We start from the raw sequence: 21,294 nt of genomic DNA, 5'->3' as shown, positions 1-21,294 counted from the left end.
GAGGCACATCCTGGAGATGTGGATATTGGGAAAATGATCCCAATCATTAATCAGCTTTCAAACAATAAGGTCATGTGAGTTCCCCAGCTCACTGCTCTTATACTGCTCTAATAGGTTGGATCCTGTGCAAATCAACAGTTTGCTGGGACTCTGAATGGGAATAATTTGTCTTATTTTTCCTCTCGTGGGGTGTGTGCTGGGCTGCCAGCAACTCGGATGATGATATCAGTGAAGAAAAGTCTGAGAGCCACGACCCAGAGCAGATCTTTCAGAACATCCAGTACCAGAAGGAGATTATGTCCAATATCCGCTGCCGACCATGGCCAATGAGGCAGAAGCTAAGGGCACTCAGGTAAAAGTGTCTGCACAAAAGTTTTCAGGCTCACTGACTGTGGTGGTGCTTCCAGCCTCGGGAGTTTTTAAGTGTAAGCTGGAAGGGTTTGCACACAGAAATGATTAAGAGCTGCTAGGAAAGCATGCCATGAGGGTGCTCTGAGGAGATCAGAGAGCTGGCTGAAAGCAGCAGACTCAGGGCGGACAGTCTGTAGGTGAAGTTGTCTCCTGTGTGTGCCTATGGCTCTCTTTAGACAGTCACTGCACAGAGGAGAGAGCAAGAAATCATGCTCTGGCTATTAACTATGAAAACACTGTGTCAGCTACTCAGTCGTCTAAAGAAACACTGTTAATAATATATTTTTAAGCTCAATTTTTTTCACTGTGTCCCAAAAAGGAGAATCAGTCTGCCATTTTTTAAGGTAGTTGCACGGTATGAGAACATAAGCTGGTCATATCTTCAAGTAATATACTGTAAATGGCAGTAAACACTGGATACCTGTAGGTTTAAAAGATATGGTCAGTGTAGTAATAACATGTTTCACAGTTTATTATGATATTAATAAGTCCAAATTTATAATGAAAGAGGATCTGCCTAAATCTTTGGGTCACCTGTCTAAATTGTGTGAGGTTTTTCATCACATGATCTGTTTGAGGCTTGCTTTTTATTTTTCCTCCTTTTCATCTGGCAACTTTCTCTCAAAACCCTGTATGATGTTTAGATGGCAATGTAGCCATGAGGAACTCCTACCTGCAGTAGAGTCTTCGTGTGATCTGGGAAGTAGAGAGGGTTTTCTCTCCAAAGCAGAATATGTGGCTTGCTGCCTTTCTGCTCCTGTTGATGAGATCTTCATGGTCCCCATCCACCTTCTGCTGAGGTCAAAGACTGTGTATGACCAGATGAACATGCACCTCTTTGCATCTTACAAAAGAGCTACACCGTATCTGCAGAAGAGGTGTTAGCATCCATATGAGATTACCAGACTGTAATGGGGATTTTGTTATTTTATTCATTTGGGTTGTGCCATTTTAAAAGAAAGACTTTGAAAGAAAAGGACAGAGAAATAAACTAGAGGAACAGAAAACCCTTCCTGCAGTCAAACCTTTGAATGCTGAGTTGTCACAGATAAAATTCTGAGTGATTTAAAAGTATAGATAAAAACCTCAATAGTCAAACAAAAAAGGCATTGCCTGGATAAGGGGTTAATGGTGAGACAATCAGAGCATTTGACAACTTTGCTAGTTGCTGCTTGTGCAGAATAAGGATCAATGGATCAATGTAGAATGAACCTCCACCTTCTTGTGCAGGCAGGCGAAGGAGATCGTGCTGAAGTACGAGGGGAGGCTCACCAGAACGAGAGGTTACCAAGCTGCTGGTGCAGAGGTATGGCTGCTTTTTCTTCAATCTCAGCTCTTGTCTATACCAGTAACAATTTGCAGTTCTCATTCACAGAAACATGTGTTTGCTACGTGGTTCTGATCCTCCAGCTCAAGAGACAATTTGCAGTTCTCATTCACAGAAACCTGTGTTTGCTACGCGGTTCTGATCCTCCAGCTCAAGAACTTTGTGGAAGGAGGAAATAGCAGCTAAAATCTGCCTTTTCTATTTCCCCCCATTGTGAATTTAATAATTCCATTTTTGCAGACTAATTTGATGTGTTGGATGAACGTCCTTCTATTAATGCAGCATAAGCTTTCTTCTCAAACAGTCTACAGATGTTGATGCCTGCTAGAGGGGCGTGATGCAAATAGGATATCAACAACACAATGCAGTATTCTCTGAAGAGCTATTTCAGCAGACTCTGGGGCCACAGTTCAATAGTTTAGTATGAAAAATGCGTCTAGCTTTTAGTTTGGAACACAATCCTACAATAGCTTATGGTAAATACATTGTTAAGGAAGGTTTTTTGCTTGCCTAACACTCAAAGAATTTGAAACAAATCTTAGCAAATCTATTTACACCACTGAAAATAGATTCTGGCCTGAGTTTCTGGAAGTTTATAACATGCAGGAAATTGTATCTAATATGCAACCAACAGAGAAGACCTCTTTGTTCATCTAAGCAGTTGAGAATATTTTTGTCATCATAGTAAGCAAACTTTTAATAACTAACTTAATTAAAAAAGACAGGGATGTACCAATAAAACAGAACACCATGCATTTTATTCATGTGAACAAGTGAAAGGCTGCATATCTATCTGTTGTTCTGCAGAGTTGGCCTACAGCATGTTAAAAGTATTGCTTTTCCACGTAGAAAGAGTAAGTTTTCTTTGTTCTGCCTTTGTGTGTGTGGCAAGTGCAGTGGAAGTAACAAATGCTTTTAAAATAAACACTGCTTTTAGCCTTTGATGTGAGTGGCAGTAGGATATTAGCTGGAAAGAGGAGCACTAAGAATCTGCAATACATGCCAGTAAATCAGAGGCTGGGCTCAGTTCTAGTTCATATTCTTCTTCCTATACAAAACCAAAAGCTTTAATCTTAGAGTTCACAGGGAATAAAAGTTTATATCTAATCTAATTGCCTTTGTTGCATTTGCCTGAAGATATTCAACAAAGGGATATAATTGAGCAGTTAATTAGCACTGCTCATTATGTGTAGGGGATCTGTGTTCTTTTTTCCTAGAACAAATTAGGGGATATAGCCTTTACATCGGGGCTACATTCAGCAAATGCAACAGAATGTGGTGCTTTTTTTTTTTTTTAATTGGAAGAGCTTTGTTTTCACATATTTTCTTAGAAAACAGCATGGTGACCAAGGAGACAAAAACTGCAGCACAGCAAAACAATCACTACATCATCAAAATTAAGAGCTCAGTGGTTGAACATGTGCTAAAAACAAAATGCAGCTGTAAGTGTATATGTATTTGAGGTTTTTTAATTGGCAGAATATACACTGTTCATGATTGGACAGTCCACTCATGCTATTATTTATGAAAATGGAAATTAAAATAACTTTACTTTCTTGACACTGAAAGCAATTTTCCTTTTCAGTTTGACTACTTTACACTTGCATTGTTTTTTGTTGGGTTTTTTTAATTCTCAATTAATGCCAGATGCCCACACTCTGGATTCTCAGAGTATAAATTAGCTGTTCAGATATGCAGTAGGGAGGAAAACAGGTGATAGCTATCAAATTATAATTTTAACAACTACTCCCACATGGGCACCTTCGCATTCTTTGTAAATCTGCAGTACAACTGGCATAAGCTGCTGGAGCCTTTTTTCCACCCTGTGAACACTGTTTTCAACTGAAAGTAGCAATGCCCATGAAATTCCCATGAAATTCCCAGCATCTACAGTTTCTTTGTTTAATTAAACTTCTTCCCATTCATGCATTTAAATACCCATATCACCACAAAAAAATTAATTAACTTCGGCCAAGGAGATTTATTATATTTTCAGTAATTAAAATGTTATTTACTCCTCTTTGCTTTTAGGAGATTAGACTACATGATATAATATTGACACTGCTGCTGCCTAAAGGATAGTTGGGGTTTGTAATACCTGGCTGTACTAAAACCACTTCATAATGCCTGAAATACAAATATTACTTTTTTTATATTGATACTGTCAAGTTATACCTCTAATTCAAAAACCCTAAAACTGCACTCAGTTTTGCACAGGTGTATTTTGTTTCTTCTCCCACATGTATGTGCACACCCTGGTGTGTGTAGGAATATCCTCTGACCATGCAAAAATGGAAGTTGAATAAAGACTCCACAAAATATAAGCACAGGTTTTTCTGCAGGTGTCAGCTGTAATGCACAGAGCTGAAAATACAGCAGTTGCATTTGCTGGTGTTGAATACAAAAGCTCATTTTTCCTCTAAGCCATTATACTCCTCTTAAATCTGAAGTTATTTCTCTGTTCATTTGTTTGTTCTAGAAATCAAATTTATTGTGTGCAGTGTAGAGGGATTCCCTCATAAATTACCCAGAAGGTTTGGTGTCCCAGCAAAATATCCAACTTCTGCTGCCTAGAGGCACTGCCCAGCACTGCTCTGTAGTCCCCCAGGCCTCAGCCCCCAAACAGGGAGAAGGCAACAGGGAAAGGAACCCACTGGCTTCCTACTGTTGGTTCCTCACGATCTTTAGGTGTAAAAGATGCAGACTGGTGGCTCCTGACTGTGCCCTGAGAGGTGACTAAAGGGTGCTCTGTCCCACCTTTGCTGACTTTTAGCTGGTAAGCAGAGTCAAGGCATCCTGTCCCCTACATGTGTTGTGGGTTTCTAAAACCTATCATGGTTTTAGAAAACCTCTTACCCATAGTCATGCTCTAAGACTTTAGACAACAATGTTTGTAATAATTCTTGTAATACAACAAAAGACATGAGCAAAATACAGCTTTATTTTGTTTTTTTTTTTACAGAGGTGCCATATTTCTCATTTCTCTGCTTTTTTTCTCAGCTTTGGAGGAAGTTTATTCGACTTGCTTATAATTTTGTGGTAATCTTTATTCCTTGGGAAATGAGAATAAAGAAAATTGAGAGTAAGTATAAAGATGTAACGGCATTGAATTATAAAACATTTGCGAAAATGCTGAGTCTTATGGTTGATTTTTTTAATGTACTGAATTAAATATTTGAGAGGGAACTAAATGCAAATTTTAGTAAATGTTTTGTTTAAAACTTTGCTTTTTCTGCTTTTTTTCTAGTGCCTTAGACACTGCACAGTTCTCATCTGTGTTCTTACTGGGGAGTAACTTTTGAAAAAGTCAAATTTGCCCCATTGTGGTTCTGAAAACACAGCAAGAATAGGTTTTGGTTAATCATGGTCCATGGACCAGCATCTTTGGGCCAGTATCCCCAGATCTGCCCAGGGTTCAGTGTGATTGTAACCTGCACCACCAGCCCTTGAGTCTTTCAGTGGACTGAAATCAGCCCCTAACATTCCATCAGGAGCTGGGATGCCTGATGTCTCCCAGCTTAGCAGCTTCTTGCACAAGTGCTGCTGGTAATTGAGAAGTCCCCAACAGAGTCTGTTTGCAATTTTATTCTCCTCAATGTCATGCTAACATTTTCTGTACATTGCTGTATGCCCTGCATGAATAAGAAAGGTTTTTCTTTTGGTCTGTTATTCAAATAATGCTTCATAAATAAATGATATAAGCTTTTTCAGACTGTGGAGCTCAGACAACTGTTTTCTGTGGTTTAAGGTCATTTTGGGTCTGGAGTTGCCTCCTACTTCATCTTCTTGAGATGGCTGTTTGGAATCAATATTGTACTTACCATAATGACAGGAGCATTTGTAGTCTTACCAGAGGTAAGGACATGTTGTTAATATTTACAGAGAAATGCTTATTGTTGCACTTTCCTTTCTGAATGAAACAAACACCACACTTAAAGACATGCATCAATCTGAAATGTATGATTTAAAATGAATTATTTAAAATAAACTCCCCTGTTAAGAGGTTTTGCTCTGCCAAAGGATAACAGATTTTGGCTATTAGTGTTAAAGATGATATTTTGTCAACATGGTACTAATGCTTTTAGCAAATATGTTCGTATCTGATTACGAAAACAGAGAACCAATTCCTAAAAGCTGTAGTTGGTGTTGAGTATATTCAAGTCCTGTTAGTGTCATTTACAAACAGAAAAACATAACATCCCTGTCCAAACTCTGGATTGTTGCCCATTAGAAAGCATTTCCTAGAAGTTCTGAACAGTCACAACTTTGTTTAGTTCTTGCATGCAAGTAAGGCAATTTGTGCTTCAATAATGTCATTGGAAAACATGGGAATATCTGATTTTTCTTCTCATTGCCTGAAGTTTAAAAAAACAAGTAAATACCCCAAAACCAAACAAAAAGGAAATGGGGGAGGAGGGGAAAAGTATTCACTTTCATCTTTTTATAAGGAAAAGTAAATTTACCCCGAACTACCATTTTGAGATCAAATCTTGTCATAGTTAATTTAAAAATGTTTACGTTAAAACAAGGATAACTTTTAAAGCTTTTTTGTTAATGGTTTCTGTTGATTCTGTTTTCAGCTGTTTTGAAGACATTTACAGAGCACTACATTTCCTTGTAGGTAGATCACAGATAGCAAAAAACCAAAACCCATGGTTTAGTGGAAAATGAATACAGAACTGCTTACTGAGCTCCTGGTTTAGAACTAGGAATGACAGTACTCTCTCCCCTGATGCCACCATCCATGTGGGCAGCCCTTGGTGTGGGTTCCACCATTCAGTCCTGGCTCAGACAGGCTTGCACAGCTTACAAGACCTTCTGTCTCTTCCCCAGATACTGGCTGGAGCACCATTCGGCAGCACGGTCAGCAAGACCATTCCCAAGGAGCGCATTGCATCTGCTCAAGACCTGGACACCATCTGGTCACTAGGGGCAAGACTCAAACCACTCTTTATTGTTTCACTATCACTGTTGTGTTGTAATGACTAGTTACTGTTCTTACTGACAGGCTCTGGTCTTTGCAGGGCTACCTCCAGTACTCTGTTTTGTTTTATGGCTACTATGGCAGCGACAGGAAGATTGGGAAAGCAGGATACAGGCTGCCTCTTGCCTACTTCCTGGTTGGAATGGCAGTGTTTGCTTACAGCTTCATCATTCTTCTAAAAAAGTAAGACCTATTTATTGCTGTTGAGAAGCTCATTGTGTGTTCCGGCAGTCATTAGTGGTATTTATCCCACTTCCTCTGGGTTCATTCTGCATCGTTCTATTAATCTGTTCAAGTCTGCTAATATTAGGGAGGCAGACTGAGTTTAGTTCTAGCTTACTCTTTATCTTGTTATCATTCCCTTTCCTTTCTTCCATTTCCCAGTCTATAAAAGGAGGGCAGCGCAGCTGATGTTCTGTGTGCTTTGTGTTTGTGTAGTATAAGGTCTGATGCTCGTGGAAGTCCTTTCTGTTCTCCTCTTTTCTCAGCATTATTATTCCTCTCTATTGAAATGCAAATAGAAAAATTCCATCCTAGGTGTAGTAGCGTTTGCGTTGTTCCAGCAGGTATGTGGCAGCACATCGGAATGTAAGCTGAGTTTCTCTGCTGCTGAAGGGCTAAGTAACTCCTACTGTTGAAGTAGGAGTTACTTAGCAGAGGGAGCAAGACTGCCAGTGCTGACCATAAATCCAGGGAAGTGCAGTGCTAGGAGAGGGGCAAGGTCACTCTATCCTCTCCTGATTGGCCTTCCCTTCCCTTCTGGGTACCTATTTATCTGGCACAGTGCAGTTCAGTGACATTTTTAGTGCTGCCTGTAATAGCTCTCAGTTTTGAAGTCTATCCTTCCCTTTCTATTCATTTTTATTTTACCTGCTGGTTTGTGACAAGGGTCACTGGTATGTTTGACACTGATCTATGCATCCGTAGTTTCTGAATACAATTAACTCTTCTCCTTCTGACTTAGCTCAGTGACTCTTTGCTTAGCTGCATAAAGTTCCTCTTTAACATTGTCCTTTCAGGTGCCCTTTCTTTCATAAGCTATTAATCTTCATTTCATTTCTTACACTTTGCAATATTCTGCCACCTTGTCTACCTGAGATGGGTAGGTGGGGTTTTCTTTCTTCTCCCAAGGTCAGTAAAATGGCCCTGGGTTTCTATTTGGCAATAATGCATATTTTGAGAGTGAAAACAACACAGAAAAAGGACAGATCTTGTGCATGACTACTAGTTATGCCAAACTAGCTTGTAATTACAGTAACAGTGATCTTAGTGATGGTAACTTCCAGCTGGATCCTACTTGGACATCACAGTTCTAGTGAGATTTATTTACTTTATTTCTCAGCTATAAAGATTATAAATATCAAAATTCCCTCCCACAGTGAATCACTTCTGCACTAGATGTAAAGTGAAGTTTAAGTGCTGAACCTCACACTTTTTTATGTTCTTCTGAAAGTTGCTAACAATGACACTAATTTCTGCAAACTTTTGGTAGTACTAAATGCATAGACATCTGAAAACTATGAACCAAACCGGTGATTTCCTTCATCTTCACATACCAATAGCAGTTAAAAATTTATTCTTTTTTTTTTACAGAATGGCAAAGAACTCAAGAATGAGTTTAGCAAGTGCCTCTGATGAAAATTACACTTTCTGTTGGAGACTGTTCTGTGCTTGGGACTATTTGATAGGAAACCCTGAGGCTGCAGAGAGCAAAACTGCTGCCATAGTTAACAGCATTAGGGTGAGCAACAGACCTTCGAGTTATTTCAAGTTGATTTGCTTGTTAATCTGTAAACCATGCAAGTTTTTTCCTCTGGTTCCCTTGTGTTTCCTCTTGGGTTTTGGTATTCATTTACAGATCTGTTTGCCTAGGGGAGGGCTGGTATCACACCTGTGTGGTATTGCAGGCACATCATATTTGCTGACGCTGTCATTCCGTCCCAGCAAGGCCATTGTGTCCTTCTGTGGGAGAGTTTCATTTAATGGCACTGTATATGTGACAAAAAGCTACATAACAACAAACAAATTTGCTTGTGATGAAATTTCATTGAGTGTAAGAATCAAATTTGTGTTGAAAACCGATTTGACAGGGAAATATGCAACTTTATAAGATGTATAATCATTTTTATGCAAAGGAAGTGGTTTATGCCTTAGGGATTCCTTCGTAACAGGGGGAGAAGCAGAATCACATCTCATTTTGCAAGATGCTTTTTAAAATGGTAATAAGTTTTATATCTCTCACTCTTAAGGTTTATAACTTCCTGCACACAACTCATTGTTCTTCTTTATTTTATCAGCTCTTATTCAGGCTCCACAGGGAAGTGGTTATGGCACCAAGCCTGTCAGAGGGCAAGGAGCATCTGTATGATGCTCTTAGTCAAATGGTTTGGTTTAAAGTAGACTTGTGAGCAGCAGGGAGTTGGACTCAATGATCTCTATGGGTCCCTTCCAACCTGAGATATTCTATAATTCTATGGTTTATTTCATCTCTATAACTAATGGAGGGACATTTTCTAGGTCTCTCAGTATTAGAAAACTGCTATAAATACAGAGGTTTTCCATTTGGAATTGAAGAGCATTTGTGGTTTTATCAAAAGTGATTCATTTTCCAAATTCTACTTATTCTCATTAATCCACTGAACAAAATTACTTCAAATTATGTTAAGGCTAAATTAATAAGCTCTGATATTTTGATATTTCAATGACTGATGATAATTTCTAACAGTTCTGTATTATATTAATGATGCCAAGATTCTATAGGCACATCCTGCAAAAATCTGGCAGTGTGCACCTCTGGTTATATCCCTTTGGCAATGCATGACTGAAAGTGCACAAGTATCTGATTACTGTGTATTTGTTTCTCAGAAATCTCCTTCACTACTTAAGCTCACATATCACTACTACAAAGCAATGAGGACAGAGAGGTATTTATCTGCTTGCACTTCCAGGATGTGAATTTTTGTATTATACTTTAATTTCTGTGAAAGATGTGCATTACTTTTGCTGAATGTTATTAAAATGGTAATGCTGTGTTTCTTTCAAGGAAGCTATATTGGAAGAGCAGGAAAAGAAGAAAAGCAAAAACTTGTATGTATATAAGATCAGAGGTACTTTTCAAAGCACTGTTTCAATGCAGATATCAGTGCTGATCTGCTTGTCCCATATTTCTAAATCAAGTTAGAAATGACTCCTGTATTGGTTGTATCTTTCTTTTTTTTTCTAGGGCAGTGACTATAAGCTTAAGAATTATTGCAAACATCCTTGTGCTTCTCTCACTTGCTGGAAGTATTTATATCATCTACTTTGTTGTGGATCGGTCCCAAAGGTTAGAGCGCACCAAAAAGGAATTGACCCTTTGGGAAAAAAATGAGGTACACTGTCTTTGTGCCACCTCTGTGTCAGAATCAGGATTACTGTTTTAGGGCTTTCTGTAGCAATAGCATACAAAGAGATTTAAATCACAAGAGATGAGCCAGAAGAAATGAGGAATGAGAGAGCAGTGGTGCTTACCTGGATCTGTCTTCGTGCACTTACTCCCTCTGCTCTGCAGCCAGATGTTTGTGGAGCTGAAGTGGGCAGGGGGAGGCTGCAGGTCCTCATTGCACAGAGACTGCAGTTCTAGCAGGTCCCTAGTTTGTGAGAACAAAGCTTAAACACTCCTGTCCCTTACAAATCTACTTTTGCACCCATGATTGAGCTGAGCAAACACTGGGCTGACGGACCAGAAAGGAATCAGCTTTGACAACAGCAATTGATTCCACCTGGGGGATACTGAGTGTTCTGTGAATATTTCCTTCAGAGGAATGAGAGAGTAGGAAGTGAATAGGTATGGAGAAGCCACTCATCCATTTCTGAGGGAAGATGCTGGCTTCCTATTTCCCACATGTTAGCTTTTTATTTCAATTAAGAAATTAGAACTTTAAAGCTGCAATATCTAGAGCATAGATTCCTGAGTGGTATTCCCGATCTATAACTTTTCATCATAACTACTGTTAATACTAATGTCAATAATAACTTTATAAAGCATCTTTTCCAAAAAGAGCAATCACCAAAGCATGTGCCTCTACAGGATTTCAATCAGCATTCAAGGTTTCACCGATGATCTACATCCAAAGCTTCAAAAATCCTGCATCTTTCTATTCCATAGGTAAGCGTAGTTGTGTCACTGATCACAATGATTGCACCCTCTGCTTTTGAGTTGGTGGCAGCTCTGGAGATGTATCATCCAAGGACCACTCTTCGCTTCCAGCTTGCCAGGTATGGGCATTATGCAGTGTAGAAAATATGTGGTGGGGAAGAGGAGAGGTGTGTTCTGGTCACATAATTTAGTACAGCCAAACCAGAGAATATATGAGATGTCAATGGGATAACAGTGATGATAACCTGCACTTTATTCTGTTTTTAGGGTTCTTGTTCTATACCTGGGAAACCTCTACAGTTTAATCATTGCTCTCCTGGATAAAGTGGACAGTATGAGTGGCACTGTAAGTTTAACTTGATGTTTGCTGATGTGTAAAGCTAATAGACTTCATAGATAGAATTCCATTCATTGTGATATATATGAAGTCAGATGAAAATTTGAGTAAAACATATAACAGTTTGATAGGACTGTAAAGTTAAGTTGAGTTAGCAGTGTTCATTTACAACTACATATAGTTTTTTTAATTAGTTTTTATATTAGTTTTTTAGGATAACTGGATCCATTTGATTGCCGATGTAACGAGATAAATAGATGTTTGTGCATTGCTGAACTAGTAAAAAAAAGCCAAAATGAAAAGAAAAAAAAGCCATAATTTAGGCCACATACTTCCAGCGACCTAAAATCAGCTTTCAGTCCTGTCCTGAGTTCCATCTGACTCTGTATGTTGACAACTAGCTGATAGTCACCTAACTGCTGCTTGAAAATATATGAAGAAATGCCTCTGTGTATGCTGTAGGTATAGGTACAGACATCTGCACCTATGTACATTTAAAATGTAGCTTCGGGAACATTTATTATTTCAGGACGTTAGCAACAATACAAGTAATTCTACCACCTCCTTAGCGACCAAAACTCTTTCTAAGAACGACGATTTTACTATTCCTGATGTACAAATTAAGAGAAACAGCATTGTCACCTTGGAAGAACATCGCATTCAAGGCTTGATGGTCTCTGACTCACTGGTTAACAAAACAATTGCCTTTAACACTCAGAACCAACAAGATCAGTGCTGGGAGACCTATGTTGGTCAGGTACGTAATTGTTTTATTATGTCATCAACCTATTCCTTATCCACATTTGATAAAAAGTTAAAATCATGTTGTGCTATGTTCAATTTTAGAGCTGCTCTTGGTATAAATTCCAGTATTTAGCTAAGGATTGTGTGGAAAGAGTAAAGACTATGCAAAGTGATATGGCCACAGATACAAACTTCGAGTTTCATTCAGTACCTACAATATGTTTAGTGTTGTACAAATGTTCTTTTGCCAGGCTTTGGTGTCTGGCTTCAGCTCTGCACAGTCAGATCTGCACAGACACAGATCCTATTTTCGTAGGATCCTAGTAACTCATACAGAGAAACATGACTATAAAAATTTATGAACAGCAACAATCACCCTGTGCAGATTTAGACTGCTGCCTCAATAGATGGAGATGCAGACCTGAAACAAGCATGAGATTGTGCTCTTGGTCATTCGTACAATACCTCTGAAGTCTATTCATTCTGCCTCAATAAATCACTAGAGAATCAAGTGTCCTTCACTTATTCAGAGGGAGAAAGGACAACAACAAAAGGTTTCAAGACACTGTCAGTTTGTGGGGCCGGTTGGGTGGCAGTGCCATGTAGGCACATTCCCACAGTTGGGTGCAGAAAATCTGCAGATTTAAGATGACAATTTTTCCTTCCCTGTGTGTGAAGTGTACATTATTTGTGGCCTTTCAAGAGCACTAACTCATATAGAAAGAAATCACAAAATTCAAAAGATGTCATTTGAGACTTTGGTCTCCCTCAGTGTCTCACTAATGTCTACGCCACTAGATGCTAGTGTCTTCCCAGCTTGCTGAGCTCCTTGTTCCAGAGTGAGCTATATTAAAGGTCTGTTTGATTGCCAGGAGCAAAAGATCCCTCCTAGGTGTATTAGTCTGACTTCTATTCTTGTATGCCCCACTCCCTTTTGCACAGTCTCATAGAAAATAGGGAGATTTGAATGTTTGGATTTTTCCCCAGAATGGGCTAGAGATGTTTGGAACTGAACCTTTTCTATTTAATTGTACATTTCTAAATCTCAGTTAAATATAGGATAACTTCATTCCTTTGTAAGCACTAAACAAGTCTCTTTTATGGCTAGATGATCTTATGCCTTTGGGGTTTGGGTTTGTATGAATAATAGGATTTTCTCATTGTGAAGCACTTGGCAAGTTTGTATTACAACAGTCAGTTTAATAAAGGATTGGGTGCAATAGAAAAACCAATGTATCTCAGTTTAGCTAGATAAATTTTCTGAACAGTCATTAAAAGAAAGTGTGATACCACCATGACTAGAGTTTTATTGCTTCAAGCAATAGAAGGCACCCTGGAAACTTGATTATATTTATTCTCTTTGCTAGAACAAATACAAGGGAAAAGTCAAACGGGAAAAGCTTAAAAGGAAGTGATTTATATATTCAATTCATATTTTATCAGGATATTAAGCCCGAGCCAAAATACAAGTACAAATGCAAAAGAGCCATACGTAGTCCATTTGCTTTCAGAATGACTCAGTATGTGTCAACAATGTGTATTTCAGGAAATGCTCAAACTTTCCATTATCGACATGATTTTCACAGTTGCAAGCATCCTGCTAATTGATTTTTTCCGTGGCCTGTGCGTTCGATATTTAAGTGATTGCTGGTGCTGGGATCTAGAAAGCAAATTTGTAAGTATGGACCTTATTATATCAAACTAAGATGCTGAAGATGGGTAGGTTTCTTCCCTCAGTACTGACTGTCCTTGAAGCCTTTCCACAGATGAATAATTTCTTGGTAGCACACATCTATAAAGGGACAGATCACACTGAGTTTAAATTGGAGGGCACAGGGAAAATGCTGAGATGAAATGTTTTTCTCAAGCCTCCTCCCATGGCTGTGGTGTAAAAACTTTTGGTCTTCCCCAGATGAGATTGTGGAGCAGTCCAGGAGACAAAGGTGAGACAGAGGGCACAGAGTTGCTCCCCGTGTCCTTTTTTCTGACACTGTAATGTCTATCTGTAACGCAGATAGTGGTCCAAGAAACAATAACAAACAGCCTATAGCCTTTTAAGAAGAGGGTAATACTTGGTTAGCAAGAAGCTGTTGGCATGAAAGGCAGAGGACTGTTCTCTGTCCTTAACTAAAGAATTGAAATAAACTAGAGAGGAATTAGCTCATTTAGTCACTGGCTGCAGAGTAGGTTTTGCTGTGTTCCCACTAACTGACAAAACCTGGTATTTGATCTGAATATTTCAGACAATATGTGAACTGATTCAGTCAAATGCTTCTAACAAATGATCTGAAAGCAAGAGTAAGACAAAGGTATTCATCCTTCACTGTGTTTCTTGTAGCCAGAATATGGAGAATTCAAAATTGCAGAGAATGTATTGCATTTGGTCTACAACCAAGGAATGATCTGGTATGTAGTCCTTAAGCAGTTTTTCTTGTCCTTCATTGGTTGGTTGCTAAGTCAATCTGATGATTTTAATGAAACCTATGAGAGAAGGATATTGGTAGTGTGGTCTTTTATATAAAGAGATCATCTGTTAATAGTGAGCTGCTCTTTACCTGTTGGGGTTTCTTTTTTTCAGTATGTTCCGTTGCTATTGAAATAGCTTCTGGCAACACTAAGCACTGACGTGACATTATTTTTCCAGGATGGGAGCTTTCTTTTCACCTTGCTTACCAGCATTCAATGTCCTCAAGTTGATTGGACTCATGTACCTGAGGAGTTGGGCTGTGCTAACATGCAATGTACCACATCAGCAGGTTTTCAGAGCATCTCGGTGGGTCAAAATGAGAACAAAAGATAACGAATAAATCTAATGCAGACACTGGAAATGTCTTTTGTGTATGTGAACAAAACTACAGGAGATTTTACCTCTGAAACTTGACAAACAAATTTCACAGCAATATTGATAGCAAAAGTCTGTGGAAAAAACATAGTTGCTGAGAAGCTGGAGGGTTTGTTAAGCAGGGCAGCTGAAGATACGCATGAACTAAAAAATATGTCAGGGTATATTCCTAGACAGCTATATACATAAATGCCTTATTACCATGCAAATCTGACAGAGCACAATAACCTACACATGTTAACAGTTGCAAAATTCTATTTCTTGATGTTTCTCTCTTTGGACTCTGTAAAGTAAAGAAATCTGTTGCATTTCACAACAGATTTCCCCATTTTTCTTCTATTGTGATGAATATCTTAGCTGTTTACTGAAAATGGAAATAATTTAGGGCATCTTTAATTCTTAAGAACCAGTTATTTCTAGCATGTTTTGAAGATAAATTGACTTCTGCCACTGTTCTTTTTCTCCCTCAACACAACCAGGCAGTAAGGTCAGTTTTTATCAAAGGCTGCAGTAAACAGTTCTCTGGCTGCAGCAGTGGTATCTGGCAAGCAGTGCAAATAAGATTTTGATCATTAAGAGTCTGTTTAAACTGTCTCTGTTCAGACTTTCTAATCATAGCAGAATGATTTTGATCTTTTAGAAATGTAGATTTTGAACTTGATAGGTGGATACAGACTTGTACCTTTTAGGTTACCTCTGGTTTTCTCTCTGATTAGTGTAATCTGTAACATGTTACACTTTCTTGCAGATCCAATAATTTCTATTTGGCTATGTTGCTGTTTATGTTGTTCTTGTGCATGTTACCAACAATTTTTGCTATTGCCCGATATAAGCCATCTTTGAACTGTGGTCCCTTCAGGTAAGTTATAATGAATTAATGGAAACTACAAAGATCTTATTTCACCTTCTTAGACTAAACTCATCAGGTTCCATAAAACACTAATTACAGATTTAATTTAAAACAAAAAAAAGTTCATAGACAGGATAGACAGGACAATGTTTTTCTGCTGCCAAAGTTTTACAGTGTAAGATTTAATAAGGTGAATATATCAGTGTTCTGAGTGAGACTCAACAATTTGCTTTATACACATAGTTCAGTTAGTTTATATTTACATAATGCAATGTGCCACTGAGCATCTAACACACATCACTGTCTTGTGCCTCAATTCAAGCATCCTCCAAACCTCACCAATGTTTTTGTGCTTTGGAAAAAAAACTGTCAAAAAGCAAATAATTAACAAGTTGCTTTTATCTTTTTTTTTTCCCTTTTACTATTCTGTTCCAAAGTAGTTTTGGATGAAACTTGCTTATTCAGTTCAACACAGCTTAACAGATATACCTAGGATTCCTTACAACTTCATTTTATCTTTTTTCCCCCCACTCCTCTTACAGTGGTCAAGAAAAAATATACGACATTGTTTCTGAAACAATTAAAAATGATTTTCCTGCATGGTTCAACACAGTGATTACTTATGTCAGCAGTCCTGTGGTTGTCCTCCCTGCACTACTACTCTTATTGTAAGTACTTTGGTTTTCACAGGCAGGTTAAATTGATTGTATTAATATTGGCCCTATCTCTGGAGAGTCAAATGTTGATACTGAGGAACAAACAGGGCATTGTTGCAATTTTATTATGCATATCTGAAAAAAAAATCCAACACCTCACTGAATATATGGTGTGTGGATCAGACAGGAATGAGAGTATGTTAAAAAGACTGTCATCACATTATCACAAGGAATTTCTTGTTCTGGGATACTGTGTTAGAGCAAGTTCACTATATTGTATCAAGGCTTGCAGTGCTCCAGGAAGTTTAAGGACCTTCTTCCCTCTCAAGAGTTCCCAGGCTTGCAGTGCTCCAGGAAGTTTAAGAACCTTCTTCCCTCTCAAGAGCTCCTCTGAAATAAAGTTTCCATTTCCTCATGGTATTTAGTTCAGGTTATGACAGTGAACAGGGCTCAGTCTGCCATTTAAAGAAGCTACTCAGTCATCCTGATTTCTGAAAAGATAAACCAATTATGACTGTCTGCTCTTAAGTGTTAATGTAATATAACTTGCTGCAGACTCTCCAGTGGAAGTCCTTTCCTACTTAGGTTCTAAACAATTGTTCACAGCTGGAAATTAATATTGACTTTGAGCTGTTTGAAATTCATTTTTCTTCAGGGAAATATCTTTCGTCTTGCATGTACCTTTGTACCATTTCCCCCTGTAAACTACAGACAAAAGGAGAGTTTGTCCCACCCCTGGGACATTTCAGACAAATCAGAAAGACCAAAGCAACACTTCCTACTTGTATCTTTCTCCCCTAAGGACCCACCCATATAAATATGAACATATTTACAAATTTAAGTAGATCTGTTGACTGCTTCAAACAGACAGCTAAGCATGTATGTAAATGTTTGTGGTATGAAGCCTAGCTATAAGACTTTACTCCATCTGAAAGCCAGTGTAATCCATTATGTCAGGCCATAATCTGCCAGGATCTGATCTCAGCTGTGCCAGGGTAAACAAGGTGTTATTGCAGTCAGTCAACAAAATTACATTGGTAGGAGTGTGTAAACTGAACTTTAAGTCTAGTATCTCTGTTCCATAACCTTGGACAGGGAAAAAAAGACAAGACAATATTTACCAAAATTATGTGTCCAGAATTAAAACAAAAGCCAAAACCAAACAAACTGAACAAGCTAGAAATTCACCCAGGGTTGCACACACAATGAAAAGACCTGCAAAAAACACAGGTGAAATTAGAACTGCTGATAAATTGGTTTTCAGTGTCATGTCTGTCTTTTGTTTTGTTTGCTCAAAAGAATGCTGTGATCCAGTATAGTGGTATAAGAAAATGCTACAAAGCAGCAACTGAACTTGTACATCATTTTGATGACCCGTACACCCTCAAAGAGAAACTGTCAAGAATGTTTGAAGTGACTCATATCACCTCTTTCACTTTTAGCATGCTAATCTACTACCTACAAAGCATTGCAAGATCATTAAAATTCACCAACAATCAACTGAGAATGAAGATCCAAGCAGTAAGTACAGTGAAGCACTTTATGTGTAATTTGGTGGGTCTTCAGTAAAGTTAAATAAAAGTTAATTAAATCTCTACAGTCACTTCCAGTGTTTCACAATGTAAAGCTAATCCTGTATATTTGCCCTTATGCAGCAGTGGATTTCCTCTCTAATCCATAATAATTTACTGCTTCTCATTCTTCTGAATGTATTTTAGGAAAGAACTGAAGATAAGAAAAAGGTGGTTCAGATGGTAGTAGGTAAGTAGGAGAGTTTTAGAAATGCCACTGTTAATAAAGTATTTGGATGCAAACCCATTTGGATTTCTCATATACAAATAAAGAGACATTGCCTTGTTGCCCATTTTGGAATCCTACAGCATGCAGGGTTTTTTCTATGGCCCCAATATTCTTTCTGCAATATGCTGTAGTATGAGGATTCACCTCTTTATCACCATGTCTCCCAGTGTGGCACCACTTTCTTTCTTTTGAACATGGTGGGTTCTGCTGCCATTGGATCCCTGACTGAAAGGGGAATTTGAGCCACTGCATTTATATAGCAGCTTCTAAATTTAGAGACCTGGATAGCTCCTGTAATCATTTCTGTTTTCCAGCCAGAATCCAAAATCTGGATGGTAATGACAAGAGACCAGACCATGAAGGTGATATTATCAGCCAGGAGTCTTCTGTTCGGTCCTCAACTCCCCGAAGGAATGGCAGTGTGTTGAACTTTGAATCTCCCGTGAGCAAAGGCACCAGAATACAAACCATTTCCCAGTCTGTGCCCCAAACTGATGTTGCAAGACCTGTCAACGCAACTCCTGTAACTTCAACCTCTTTAACGCCAGCTCCCTCCATATCAAGTGTACAGAAGCCAAGAAGTGATCTTATCACAAACAGGTAAGACTTCGTTTTTGAAATGCCATTTATTCCAGAAGCTCCATGACATACCTCTGTTTATTTACAAAACAGCTGTGTATTCAGGTTGTCTGGAACAGTAAGACAGATGAGAAATTATTTTAAATCTGTTGTGTTTTGAGGTTTTATTCCAAGGGATCAGATCAAGAACAGTTCTCAGAAAAATAAGAAAACAGAAGGGGAATGTAACTTGAGAGGTCAATTATCCGCTGCCTTTTCCCAGGGAAGAACAAACATATATTCTAATTTCTAGGGTATGTTTCTCAAAAGGGTTTTAAAAATTTGGAAGAGTGTAGATAAGGCAATATCTACTCTTTCAACCTAGTGTTTGACTTCCAGAGCAATGCATTTTTAATGTGTTTTAATTACATTAATTGATAAGTGTGTATCTCAACGTTTCCTTTCTTTTTTTTTCCCTTCCTAAAGATACCCAAGTGTTGTGCACAGAAGTGCAAGCGAGCTCAGGAGAACAAAGCCCTACACACCAGTGACTTTCAAAAAGCGCACTGTAGATGTTCATTCTGAGCCTCTCTTCAGAAAAGCCACCCAGCAGGCAAGTCCAGATGCCCTTGAGGCAGGGGCTCCTGTTTTTGTGGGACGTAGACCATATGCTACCAGGTATTTTCTGGTTAATGAAAATGAGTCCCGCAAAAAATCACACCGTTCTACCTCCCGACTCCAAAGGCATTTCAGAAAGGAGGAATCAGGAGACGTTATTGAACTGTATCCACGCAACGTCAGAAGATACGTGGTCCGAACACCACACGAGATCTATTCCCCTCATCCCAGTGAAGATGAGGATGATGAAGAAGAACTTGGGAGAGAATTCACAAACAGATCCCATCGCCCTCGCTCACTGTCTGATCTTTGCCCAGCACCACGGTTTTACATTGGGGAACGTGCTGATGGCCACGTTCTTATGAGCAAAGATCTAGCCAGAGTGCATTACAAATCTTGGGATGATGGTTTTGAGCTAGACCTGGACAGGCCTCCATATGCTTACAAGAAAGTGCACTTAAACTATCCTGAGCCACGTGTGAAACCAAAATCAAAGCAAAAGCTGGAGCAATCTCTAACAGAATCTGATTCCATTTCCATTGAATCCAGCAGTGATCCACAGAACAGCAGCAATGACCAGTACATCCAGGTCATTCATAGCAAGGACAAATATCCAAAACCTGGGACAAAGCTCACCAAAAAGAAATCAAAACCCAGTGTTGATCTAACTATGTCTGAGCCTAATGAACTGGTATGCTCGAATGTCTGAGAAAACAACCCAAACTTTTTGTGTTTTGAGCATGTGTTCGTGCAGTTGTACTTGTTGTTTGAGGTCTGTCAGAGTCATTGCAATGTAGTCTTTTTACCAACTGTGTATACAGCCACTCAAGGTGGAAAAAGCTTAGTTAGCTTTGTGTTTTACTGTTTACTGTTGCTTTAACTGATATGCTGCAAATTTTGGAAGAGAAAATTATTCCAATTTATTCCTCACTGTTATGCTGTTAAAATCCAAAAGGCATGTCCTTGGGGCACTTCAATTAAACCAGTACAAAAATGCATCAGATGAGGCTTTCTTTATCTAACAGAGTCACAGCTAAAGATACTTCCACTGAATAAATTCAGCAGGGAATCATCTTCCTGTAAATGGAGTTGCTGCTTGGAGTGTGACATCTTGATGTGCCATCTTGAATGTGATGTGACTAAAACAACTTGGGGAAAAAAAGGTTAATTAGAGAGAATAATTAGTTTCTTTAGCAGGTACTGCATGGGCAATGGAGTTATTTGGCTGTAGCAATGTGTGCCAGACTTCTAGATTAATTCCTAGATCCTCTATTAATTTTCTGGTGATATTCACCAGATATATAAGCTATACAAAGATTCTCAGTTGAAAACTTTCATACACCATTACAATTTTACACTTTCTTTAGATGCTGAAGATCATTTTGGCTTTCTGTTGTTTTGAGCTTTATTTTTCCCTCATGTCATTGAGATTACACTGTGCTCTAGCAGCCCAGAAAGCCAATAGAATTCTGGGCTGCACCAAAAGGAGTGTGGGTAGCAGGTCTGAAGAGGTGATTCTTCCCCTCTACCCTGCTCTTGTGAGACCTCACCTGGAACACTGTGTGCAGTTCTGGTGTCCTAAACATAAGAAGGACACGGAACTGTTGGAGCAAGCCCAGAGGAGGCCACGAAGTTGGTAAGAGGACTGGAGCATCTCCCTTATGAATACAAGCTGAGGAACTTGGGGCTGTTCAGCCTGGAGAAGAGCAGGTTGCACGGAGACCTCAGAGCAACTTTTTAATATCTGAAAGGCCTACAAAGGAGTCAGAGAGGGACTCTTTGCTAGGAACTGCAAGGATAGGACAAGGGGTAACAGGTTTAAATTGGAGGGGAACTTCAAGTTAGATATTAGAAAAATGTTTTTGTTGTGAAGGTGGGAGCCACTGGCACAGGCGGCCCAGGGAGGCTGTGGCTGCCCCGACCGTGGCAGTGCTCAAGGCCAGGCTGGATGAGCCTTGAACATTCTTCTCTAGTGAGGAGTTGTCCCTGCCCGTGGCAGAGAGTTGGGGCTAGATGACCTGTAAGGTCC

At 39.0% G+C, this 21,294-nt stretch overlaps 1 protein-coding gene across 1 annotated transcript in view; it reads left to right on the top strand.

Annotated features, from left to right (window-relative positions):
- Nucleotides 1-19,974, top strand: part of TMC3 (transmembrane channel-like 3) — a 21,111-nt gene extending 1,137 nt beyond the window's left edge. Inside the window, exons 2-23 of the mRNA XM_009075646.1 lie at nucleotides 209-352; nucleotides 1,642-1,717; nucleotides 4,739-4,820; nucleotides 5,487-5,593; nucleotides 6,572-6,670; nucleotides 6,763-6,905; nucleotides 8,316-8,463; nucleotides 9,766-9,809; nucleotides 9,946-10,093; nucleotides 10,870-10,979; nucleotides 11,128-11,206; nucleotides 11,261-11,292; nucleotides 11,744-11,954; nucleotides 13,488-13,616; nucleotides 14,280-14,347; nucleotides 14,586-14,714; nucleotides 15,532-15,642; nucleotides 16,176-16,301; nucleotides 17,732-17,810; nucleotides 18,008-18,054; nucleotides 18,366-18,689; nucleotides 19,134-19,974. Of these exons, the coding sequence (XP_009073894.1) occupies nucleotides 209-352; nucleotides 1,642-1,717; nucleotides 4,739-4,820; nucleotides 5,487-5,593; nucleotides 6,572-6,670; nucleotides 6,763-6,905; nucleotides 8,316-8,463; nucleotides 9,766-9,809; nucleotides 9,946-10,093; nucleotides 10,870-10,979; nucleotides 11,128-11,206; nucleotides 11,261-11,292; nucleotides 11,744-11,954; nucleotides 13,488-13,616; nucleotides 14,280-14,347; nucleotides 14,586-14,714; nucleotides 15,532-15,642; nucleotides 16,176-16,301; nucleotides 17,732-17,810; nucleotides 18,008-18,054; nucleotides 18,366-18,689; nucleotides 19,134-19,974 (3,277 nt within the window). The remainder of the gene's footprint in view (nucleotides 1-208; nucleotides 353-1,641; nucleotides 1,718-4,738; nucleotides 4,821-5,486; nucleotides 5,594-6,571; nucleotides 6,671-6,762; nucleotides 6,906-8,315; nucleotides 8,464-9,765; nucleotides 9,810-9,945; nucleotides 10,094-10,869; nucleotides 10,980-11,127; nucleotides 11,207-11,260; nucleotides 11,293-11,743; nucleotides 11,955-13,487; nucleotides 13,617-14,279; nucleotides 14,348-14,585; nucleotides 14,715-15,531; nucleotides 15,643-16,175; nucleotides 16,302-17,731; nucleotides 17,811-18,007; nucleotides 18,055-18,365; nucleotides 18,690-19,133) is intronic.
- The last annotated feature ends 1,320 nt before the right edge of the window (nucleotides 19,975-21,294 follow it).

This window comes from Acanthisitta chloris, unplaced genomic scaffold (assembly GCF_000695815.1).
Source record: "Acanthisitta chloris isolate BGI_N310 unplaced genomic scaffold, ASM69581v1 scaffold2565, whole genome shotgun sequence".
In the NCBI taxonomy this organism is placed as follows: Eukaryota; Metazoa; Chordata; class Aves; order Passeriformes; family Acanthisittidae; genus Acanthisitta; species Acanthisitta chloris.
The sequence above is the reverse complement of the archived record's forward strand: the minus strand, read 5'-3'. Positions and strand labels throughout refer to the sequence as shown.